Below are 10,749 nucleotides of genomic sequence, written 5' to 3'. Positions count from 1 at the left end.
CCTTGGTCTGTTAAAAACCATACAGATCGTTTCTCCTCTGTAGCGGATGACTGGTGTACCGAAAAGAAGAAAAAAAAAAAGAGATCCAGGTAGGACCATGCCTTTTTCACACTTTTTACAATCCGATGGAGTCAGACAGAACAGGTGACTTGCGTTAAGGCCAATTCGAATCATGTGCATCCGAGTGCAGATGATAACCGAAGCGCGGGAGGGCTGCTGAGATGAGCTGCACTAACAACTTGCTGTGACTAATGCTGTATCGCTGCATCAGCTATTTCTGGCAAGCAGACACAGTTCACTGAGGGTGCAATTATGTCCATTTATATCTCCAAAACATAGCCAAGCGAATTGGAATGAATTACTTTGTGCTCTTGCCAGATCGAATGGAGTTCAACAGTCTACGCGTTGTCCAGGGATTAACGGGTTCAGTGGATAGTGGATACCACTCAGTAGTGTACGAGTGGATACCACTCAGTAGTGGGAAGTAACCGAGTACAAATACATTGTTGCTGTCGATTTTTCAGCCGTCTACTTGAATATTTACACTGAATAACTGAGAGTAAAAATCACTTTTAATTTTGTGTCTGTACTTTTTTTTTTCTCACTTTCATCTAAGTAGAGGGTGTCATATCCGTATTAATACTTTTACCTTAGTCCTTTTTTCTGTACTGTAACTGTGCTTTGACTTACAGGGGAAGTCAACCCAAACATATTTTTTCAAGAATATGTTCTATGTAACCCCACTGAAACAAAGCATCCTGATAAATGTAATATGAGTTAATCCATCCGTTTTTAGCCATCTCTGGTGGCGGCCATTTTGTCTTCTGTCGACTGAAAATGACATCACAACTGCTCAGGGCTCAGCTAATGACCAATCACAGCTGACCTGTTTTCTGAAGCTGAGCCCTGAGCAGTTGTGATGTCATTTTTAGTCGACAGAAGTGACAAAATGGCCGCCCCCTGAGATAGCTAAAAAGGGGTGGATTTTGCCGTTTAACTCATATTCCAAAAACGGAATATTAATCAGAATGCCGTGTTCAACTAGTGGGCCTGCTGGGAACATATTCTTGAAAAAATGTGTTTGGGTTGATTTCCGCTTCAAGTACAGTTTGAGTGCTTTTGTCACCTTTGATGCTAATCAGTAACTATCAGCACTCAGCCATGGGGACTGGCCAGCTGAGGCGACTGCACAGACTCTCACTTTATGTGTCAACTATACAGAGGTAGAACATGAGCGCCTTCATGACTCTCACGACCGGCCAGAAGATGCCCATGGTTGGCCTTGGAACATGGAAAAGTGCGCCGGGACAGGTAGAGGCAATCATGTACTCAATGGACACTATAATACTGGCGCTGGATCACACTTTCTACCTTTACAGACACAAACGTACTTGACGTAGTGTACTGAAGGTTCATGCCGACCCGATTTATTTCAGGTGAAAGCGGCTGTGCTGACAGCTTTGGATGGTGGCTATCGACACATAGACTGTGCAGCAGCGTATGGCAATGAACAGGAGGTGGGAGAGGCTCTGGCTCTCAGAGTTGGTCCAGGCAAGGTGACATTGCCAAGTATTTAATAAAAGTCACCTTTTTGAATCTAAATTTGTAGACACACTGTCACACGTATTGCATAGCTCTGATGTTTGTTTGTTTGTTTGTTTGTTTGTTTGTTTGTTCACACATTGTTCACACAAATTCTCATGATTTGAAATTAGCAGGTCAATTTCACCTTGAATATAAATACATTTTAGAATGTTAAATGAGCAAAAAATGAAAAAAACATATGTCGGTCTTTTTGGTTGAATCATCTGTATGCAGAGTTTGTTACTAGGCGACAACCGGTTTGACAGTTTGCCGTGGTTTTAAAAAGTCAAGGTTTCAATTCTGCTAAACTGTCCATCACCAACAAGCTGTTCTTGTATTTTTGAGGGGACGTTGAAAATATGACAAATTTCTTCCAGAGATCAATTAATGAGCCACCTCTTTAAGTATTTCAAACTAGGGTTTCAAAATAGAGTTAGGGTTTCGAACTTGGGTTTCAAACCAGGGCTAGGGTTTGCAACTAGGGTTTCAAACTAAGGTTAGGGTTTCAAACTAGGGTTAGGTTTTCCAGCTAGGGTTTCAAACTAGGGTTAGGGTTTCAAACTAGGGTCTCAAACTAGGGTTAGGGTTTCCAACTAGGGCTCCAAACTAGGGTTAGGGTTTCAAACTAGGGTTAGGGTTTCCAGCTAGGGTTTCAAACTAGGGTTAGGGTTTCAAAGTGGGGTTTCAAACTAGGGTTAGGGTTTCCAGCTAGGGTTTCAAACTAGGGTTAGGGTTTCAAAGTGGGGTTACAAACTAGGGTTAGGGTTTCCAGCTAAGGGTTTCAAACTAGGGTTAGGGTTTCAAACTAGGGTTAGGGTTTCAAACTAGGGTTTCAAACTAGGGTTAGGGTTTGCAACTAGGGTTTCAATCTAGGGTTAAGGTTTCAAACTAGGGTTTCAAATTAGGGTTAGGGTTTCAAACTAGGGTTTCAAACGAGGGTTAGGGTTTCAAACTAGGGTTAGGGTTTGTAACTAAGTTTAGGGTTACCAGCTAGGGTTTCAAACTAGGGTTAGGGTTTCAAACTAGGGTTAGGGTTTCAAACTAGGGTTAGGGTTTGCAACTAGGGTTTCAAACTAGGGTTAGGGTTCCCAGCTAGGGTTTCAATCTAGGGTTAGGGTTTCAAACTAGGGTTAGGGTTTCCAGCTAGAGTTTCAAACTAGGGTTAGGGTTTCATTCTAGGTTTCCAAACTAGGGTTAGGGTTTCAAAGTAGGGTTTCAAACTAGGGTTAGGGTTTCAAACCAGGGTTTCAAACTAGGGTTAGGGTTTGCAACTAGGGTTTCAAACTAGGGTTAGGGTTTCAAACTAGGGTTAGGGTTTCAAACTAGGGTTAGGGTTTCCAGCTAGGGTTTGAAACTAGGGTTAGGGTTTCAAACTAGGGTTAGGGTTTGAAACTAGGGTTTCAAACTAGGGTTAGGGTTTTAAACTAGGGTTAGGGTTTCCAGCTAGGGTTTCAAACTAGGGTTAGGGTTTCAAACTAGGGTTAGGGTTTCAAACTAGAGTTAGGGTTTCAAACTAGGGTTATGGTTTCAAGCTCGGGTTTCAAACTAGGGTTAGGGTTTCCAACTAGGGTTTCAAACAAGGGTTGGGGTTTCAAACTAGGGTTAGGGTTTCATTCTAGGGTTTCAAACTAGGGTTAGGGTTTCAAAGGAGGGTTAGGGTCTCAAACTAGGGTTAGGGTTTCCAACTAGGGTTTCAAACTAGGGTTAGGGTTTCCAACTAGGGTTTCAAATTAGGGTTAGGGTTTCCAACTAGGGTTTCAAACTAGGGTTAGGGTTTCAAACTAGGGTTAGGGTTTGCAACTAGGGTTTCAAACTAGGGTTAGGGTTTCAAACTAGGGTTAGGGTTTCAAAGGAGAGTTAGGGTTTCAAACTAGTGTTAGGGTTTGCAACTAGGGTTTCAAACTAGGGTTAGGGTTTCAAACTAGGGTTAGGGTTTCAAAGGAGAGTTAGGGTTTCAAACTAGTGTTAGGGTTTCAAAGGATGGTTAGGGTTGCAAACTAGGGTTAGGGTTTCCAACTAGGGTTTCAAATTAGGGTTAGGGTTTGCAACTAGGGTTTCAAACTAGGGTTAGGGTTTCCAACTAGGGTTAGGGTTTCAAACTAGGGTTATGGTTTCAAGCTAGGGTTTCAAACTAGGGTTAGGGTTTCAAACTAGGGTTAGGGTTTCAAACTAGGGTTAGGGTTTCCAACTAGGGTTTCAAACAAGGGTTAGGGTTTCATTCTAGGTTTTCAAACTAGGGTTAGGGTTTCCAACTAGGGTTTCAAACAAGGGTTAGGGTTTCATTCTAGGATTTCAAACTAGGGTTAGGGTTTCATTCTAGGGTTTCAAACTAGGGTTAGGGTTTCATTCTAGGGTTTCAAACTAGGGTTAGGGTTTCAAAGGAGGGTTAGGGTTTCAAACTAGGGTTAGGGTTTTCAACTAGGGTTTCAAACTAGGGTTAGGGTTTCATTCTAGGGTTTCAAACTAGGGTTAGGGTTTGCAACTAGGGTTTCAAACTAGGGTTAGGGTTTCATTCTAGGGTTTCAAACTAGGGTTAGGGTTTCCAACTAGGGTTTCAAACTAGGGTTAGGGTTTCCAACTAGGGTTTCAAATTAGGGTTAGGGTTTCAAAGTGGGGTTACAAACTAGGGTTAGGGTTTCCAGCTAGGGTTAGGGTTTCAAACTAGGGTTAGGGTTTCAAACTAGGGTTTCAAACTAGGGTTAGGGTTTGCAACTAGGGTTTCAATCTAGGGTTAAGGTTTCAAACTAGGGTTTCAAATTAGGGTTAGGGTTTCAAACTAGGGTTTCAAACGAGGGTTAGGGTTTCAAACTAGGGTTAGGGTTTGTAACTAAGTTTAGGGTTACCAGCTAGGGTTTCAAACTAGGGTTAGGGTTTCAAACTAGGGTTAGGGTTTCAAACTAGGGTTAGGGTTTGCAACTAGGGTTTCAAACTAGGGTTAGGGTTCCCAGCTAGGGTTTCAATCTAGGGTTAGGGTTTCAAACTAGGGTTAGGGTTTCCAGCTAGAGTTTCAAACTAGGGTTAGGGTTTCATTCTAGGTTTCCAAACTAGGGTTAGGGTTTCAAAGTAGGGTTTCAAACTAGGGTTAGGGTTTCAAACCAGGGTTTCAAACTAGGGTTAGGGTTTGCAACTAGGGTTTCAAACTAGGGTTAGGGTTTCAAACTAGGGTTAGGGTTTCAAACTAGGGTTAGGGTTTCCAGCTAGGGTTTGAAACTAGGGTTAGGGTTTCAAACTAGGGTTAGGGTTTGAAACTAGGGTTTCAAACTAGGGTTAGGGTTTTAAACTAGGGTTAGGGTTTCCAGCTAGGGTTTCAAACTAGGGTTAGGGTTTCAAACTAGGGTTAGGGTTTCAAACTAGAGTTAGGGTTTCAAACTAGGGTTATGGTTTCAAGCTCGGGTTTCAAACTAGGGTTAGGGTTTCCAACTAGGGTTTCAAACAAGGGTTGGGGTTTCAAACTAGGGTTAGGGTTTCATTCTAGGGTTTCAAACTAGGGTTAGGGTTTCAAAGGAGGGTTAGGGTCTCAAACTAGGGTTAGGGTTTCCAACTAGTGTTTCAAACTAGGGTTAGGGTTTCCAACTAGGGTTTCAAATTAGGGTTAGGGTTTCCAACTAGGGTTTCAAACTAGGGTTAGGGTTTCAAACTAGGGTTAGGGTTTGCAACTAGGGTTTCAAACTAGGGTTAGGGTTTCAAACTAGGGTTAGGGTTTCAAAGGAGAGTTAGGGTTTCAAACTAGGGTTAGGGTTTTCAACTAGGGTTTCAAACTAGGGTTAGGGTTTCATTCTAGGGTTTCAAACTAGGGTTAGGGTTTGCAACTAGGGTTTCAAACTAGGGTTAGGGTTTCATTCTAGGGTTTCAAACTAGGGTTAGGGTTTCATTCTAGGGTTTCAAACTAGGGTTAGGGTTTCATTCTAGGGTTTCAAACTAGGGTTAGGGTTTCAAAGGAGGGTTAGGGTTTCAAACTAGGGTTAGGGTTTTCAACTAGGGTTTCAAACTAGGGTTAGGGTTTCATTCTAGGGTTTCAAACTAGGGTTAGGGTTTGCAACTAGGGTTTCAAACTAGGGTTAGGGTTTCATTCTAGGGTTTCAAACTAGGGTTAGGGTTTCCAACTAGGGTTTCAAACTAGGGTTAGGGTTTCCAACTAGGGTTTCAAATTAGGGTTAGGGTTTCATTCTAGGGTTTCAAACTAGGGTTAGGGTTTCCAACTAGGGTTTCAAACTAGGGTTAGGGTTTCCAACTAGGGTTTCAAATTAGGGTTAGGGTTTGCAACTAGGGTTTCAAACTAGGGTTAGGGTTTCCAACTAGGGTTAGGGTTTCAAACTAGGGTTATGGTTTCAAGCTAGGGTTTCAAACTAGGGTTAGCGTTTCAAACTAGGGTTAGGGTTTCCAACTAGGGTTTCAAACTAGAGTTAGGGTTTTCCAACTAGGGTTTCAAATTAGGGTTAGGGTTTCCAACTAGGGTTTCAAATTAGGGTTAGGGTTTCAAACTAGGGTTAGGGTTTGCAACTAGGGTTTCAAACTAGGGTTAGGGTTTCATTCTAGGGTTTCAAACTAGGGTTAGGGTTTCCAACTAGGGTTTCAAACTAGGGTTAGGGTTTCCAACTAGGGTTTCAAATTAGGGTTAGGGTTTCCAACTAGGGTTTCAAATTAGGGTTAGGGTTTGCAACTAGGGTTTCAAACTAGGGTTAGGGTTTCAAACTAGGGTTAGGGTTTCAAAGGAGGGTTAGGGTTTCAAACTGGGGTTAGGGTTTCAAACTAGGGTTAGGGTTTCAAAGGAGGGTTAGGGTTTCATTCTAGGGTTTCAAACTAAGGTTAGGGTTTCAAAGGAGGGTTAGGGTTTCAAACTAGGGTTAGCGTTTCCAACTAGGGTTTCAAATTTGGTTTAGGGTTTCCAACTAGGATTTCAAATTAGGGTTAGGGTTTCATTCTAGGATTTCAAACTAAGGTTAGGGTTTCAAAGGAGGGTTAGGGTTTCAAACTAGGGTTAGGGTTTCAAACTAGGGTTTCAAAGTAGGATCTAGTGTTTCAAAGTAGGGTTTCAAACTAGGGTTAGGGTTTCAAAGTAGGGTTTCAAACTTGGGTTAAGGTTTCAAAGGAGGGTTAGGGTTTCAAACTAGGGTTAGCTTTTCCAACTAGGGTTTCAAATTAGGTTTAGGGTTTCCAACTAGGATTTCAAATTAGGGTTAGGGTTTCATTCTAGGGTTTCAAACTAAGGTTAGGGTTTCAAAGGAGGGTTAGGGTTTCAAACTAGGGTTAGGGTTTCAAACTAGGGTTTCAAAGTAGGATCTAGTGTTTCAAAGTAGGGTTTCAAACTAGGGTTAGGGTTTCAAAGTAGGGTTTCAAACTTGGGTTAAGGTTTCAAAGGAGGGTTAGGGTTTCAAACTAGGGTTAGGGTTTCCAACTAGGGTTTCAAATTAGGGTTAGGGTTTCCAACTAGGGTTTCAAACTAGGGTTAGGGTCTCAAACTAGGGTTAGGGTTTCAAACTAGGGTTTCAAAGTAGGATCTAGTTTTTCAAAGTAGGGTTTCAAACTAGGGTTAGGGTTTCAAAGTAGGATCTAGTGTTTCAAGTAGGGTTTCAAATGAGGGTTAGGGTTTCCAACTAGAGTTTCACACTAGGGTTAGGGTTTCCAATTAGGGTTAGTGTTTCAAAGTAGCGATCAATAAATATATCTAAGTTCAGTGCAGTGTATATGTTCAAATGACGTGACGCGTCATTTTTAGTGACGCCGCAATGAAATGAGATCGAAATTAAGCCTCGCCTCATTTTCGCAGAATATTTATAGCATCTCTTGCATCGCTCCTCTGTAGATATGAGATGATAAAAATGTGAGCCACTATGACATCCGTGGCCTCTACACGCTGGACTACACTGCGTTTGTGAGTAATGTCGTCTCTTCCTCTGCGCATGCAGGTCACCGGAGATGCATATGTGTAGAATCAGAAAAAGGTTTTCTCAATTGGCACAAATCCGATTCCATACATATCCATACACACCAGACAGAAGGTAGCATTCAATATGTAATGTGCACCGAACGCTGACAAACGCACTCCAAAAAATAAAAATAAAAAATAGGATTTCATTCCCCCCCAAAAAAAACAAAATGATCATGAAGTCCTGCAGAGTGAACCTTGTCAAACAGAATATTCCCTCGCAGGTAAAGTTTCATCAGTAATAATAAACAGGTAGCAGAGGATGGTTTTGATCCATCTACCTCTGGGTTGTGGGCCCGGCACGCTTCCGCTGCGCCACTTTGCTCTGTAAAGAATGCCATTACACTATATTGAAAAGGCAATGAATGCAATAGTTTTGATACCGATCAAACAAGCCTATTGCTGTTCCCGAGAAAAGCTCATTCAAACACTTTATCAACTACCCAAAAATGTCAGAAACAGTTTTCCATTTGATGCGGTACACTTCTCCACCACTAAAAAAAAAACAATCCATCCATTTGTCCGTTTTCAATTGCTGCTTATTCTCATAAGGGTTGTTGGTGAGTAGGTAATGCGTGAGAGGTAAACCAATTGGGAGTTTTACTGACTCAACAGGAAATGGAACCCAAGCGTAATCTCTTCCCTGCAGGCTTTACGTCGTGACCAAGTGTTTGTGACGTCGAAACTGTGGAACACCAAACATGAGCCCTCGGAGGTAGAGGAAGCATGCAGGATCACCCTGGCCCACCTGGGTCTCTCCTACGTGGACCTCTATTTGATGCACTGGCCCATGGCCTTTCAGTGAGTGATTCTTGGCAGTGCGTTGTACTGTATGTGTGAGTCATGTTGCGTCTTCTTCATATGTTCAGACCGGGAAAGGAGCTGATTCCTCGGCGTAAAGATGGGAGTGTGTGTTACTCTGACACACACTACACGGACACTTGGGCCGCCATGGAGGACCTTGTGGACCGAGGTCTGGTCAAGGCCATTGGGCTGTCCAACTTCAATGCAAGGCAGATGGATGACATCATCAGAATGGCCAGACACAAGCCTGTGGTAAACCAGGTAAACCGCAACTACCGCCATACACTCTTATAGCGGAAGTCAACCCTAACATATTTTTTTTTCAAGAATATATTCCCAGCAGGCCCACTAGTTGAAACGCGGCATTAATTCTGCGTTTGTGGAATATAAGTTAAGCAGCAAAATGCACTCGTTTTTAGCCATCTCCGGGGGAGGCCATTTTGTCTTCTGTCGACTGAAAATGACATCACAACTGCTCACAGTGACCGATCACAGCTGACCTGCTTTCTGAATCGGAGTCGTGATTGGTCGCTGTGAGCAGTTGTGATGTCATTTTCAGTCGACAGAAGACAAAATGGCCGCCCCCGGAGATGGCTAAAAACGAGCGCATTTTGCTGCTTTCAACTAGTGGGCCTGCTGGGAACATATTCTAAACTGTCAGATGCTCAAGACGTTGTGAGCAGGCACATTAAGTTTATTGTCCCTTTTGTTGCTGCAGGTGGAATGTCATCCATATTTGTCCCAAGCAGATCTCCTGGCTCACTGTCGGTGAGTATCAACATTGGAGCGCTCCTTTTTCTCTCCTGAAAGCAGAGGCTGTGCTCATACGTGTGCCCGCCCTCAGGTCCGTGGCAGTTTGCCTGACAGCTTACAGTCCTCTGGGCAGCGGGGATCGACCCTGGGCCTCCGCCGAGGAACCTTGTCTGCTGCAGGATCCCCGAGTGGGAGAAATATCTCAGCGATACCACAAGACACCTGCCCAGATCATACTCAGGTTCGAGGGTTTCAATTTCAAAGCGTTTGTAAAATCTTATGAGATCCAATACTAGAGCTGTGCCAACATATATTAACATACATACTATGTTCTTTTACAATCCATATTTATATAGCTCTGATCAAACAGGTTTACCCCAATGTATTGGCCAGGTACACGTGTCAAAATGTCATCAATTACTATCTGCAGGTGGCACATTCAGAGGGGCGTCGTGTGCATCCCCAAAAGTGTGACCCCTTCCAGGATCCAGCAGAACCTGCAGCTTTTTGACTTTGCCCTGTTAGAGGAGGACATGAAGCTGATGGACGCCTTTAATCGCAGACAACGCTTCATCGCTCCCACAGTCGAGGTGACTGCGTGCATGCACTCATGTTCTCAATACCGCAATTGCAAACGTGACCAATTTGCTTTTCCGCAGAGGGACGGCAAGAGACTTTGGCGAGATGCTGAACACCCTCATTTCCCGTTCAATGACGCTTACTGAGTCAAAAGAAAACCATCTTTTCCCTCCCCTTAATTTACATATTCATTTTAAGAGCATTTATGTAAGATTTATTATCGCTGAAATGCTTTCACTCAAATACTGTAGTGTAAATTGCTGGTGTAATATGCGCAAATACCTTTCCTAAATGTTTATATGGCGATATCTCATTTGATCCAGTGTGTGCACAGAGCAGAGCAATAAAAATATTTTTCATATTTCACCAAGGAATGAATGGTGAAGTGTTTCAAGTGGATTTTTTTTCAAGAATATGTTCTATGTAGGCCCACTAGTTGAAACACGGCATTGTGATTAATATTGCGTTTGTGGAATATGAGTTAAGGAGCAAAATGCACTTGTTTTTAGCCATCTCAGGGGGCGGCCATTTTGTCAATTCTGTCAACTGAAAATGACATCACAGTTGCGCATGAGAAACTGTGATGTCATTTTTAGTCGACAGAAGACAAAATAGCCTCCCCCAGAGATGGCCTAAAAACGAGTGGATTAACTCTTATTTCACAAACGCAATATTTATCAGAATGCCTATATTCTTGATGAAAATGTTTGGGTTGACTTCCTAAGGCAACGAAATGAAAAGTAGACTGTACATGACAGTAAATCAGAGCAATATCCTTCAATTGTAGGAAAGTGCATTACGGACATTTGCAAGTTTGGACCTTCTCTAAATTAGGTTGCTCTTTTCTGGAGTTTGACACTACACAAAAGTTGAATGCTATCATACATCACAGAAAACTGCAGAATAGGTGGTGGGAATGCTCAACTTGGCAGTGACACAATATTAAGAATTGGGGTCAACAACTGCCCACTTAAAGCTTCCCAATACAGTTTTGACAATTGGCAGACTCCCAGTCCCAGCTTATCTGAAAATGTTGGGGCTGGCACAGATTGATTGCTGGCCAAATAGCAATCGGGGGTGCAGGAATAGACTTTCCAAATGTC

General features: G+C 42.7%; 1 protein-coding gene across 2 annotated transcripts; it reads left to right on the top strand.

The window, feature by feature from the left end:
- akr1a1a (aldo-keto reductase family 1, member A1a (aldehyde reductase)) lies at positions 1–10,020 on the top strand. Of its 2 annotated transcripts, none has more exons than XM_086030599.1 (9): positions 1–89; positions 1,222–1,311; positions 1,437–1,556; positions 8,160–8,311; positions 8,380–8,575; positions 9,033–9,082; positions 9,159–9,308; positions 9,498–9,657; positions 9,727–10,020. In XM_086030599.1, exons 2-9 carry the CDS (start codon positions 1,231–1,233, stop codon positions 9,790–9,792), a joined length of 975 nt encoding a protein of 324 aa, XP_085886725.1. In that variant the 5' UTR covers positions 1–89; positions 1,222–1,230; the 3' UTR covers positions 9,793–10,020. The 2 variants fall into 2 exon arrangements, with proteins under 2 accessions (XP_085886725.1, XP_085886726.1); XM_086030600.1 differs by having other exon boundaries at positions 24–89; positions 1,143–1,311.
- Positions 10,021–10,749: the final 729 nt, after the last annotated feature.

The sequence above is a fragment of the Filicampus tigris genome, chromosome 5 (assembly GCF_054856515.1).
Source record: "Filicampus tigris isolate MCC_2025a chromosome 5, RoL_Ftig_1.0, whole genome shotgun sequence".
NCBI classification, from domain to species: domain Eukaryota; kingdom Metazoa; phylum Chordata; class Actinopteri; order Syngnathiformes; family Syngnathidae; genus Filicampus; species Filicampus tigris.
Note: the sequence above shows the minus strand (reverse complement) of the source record. Positions and strands in the feature narration are given on the sequence as shown.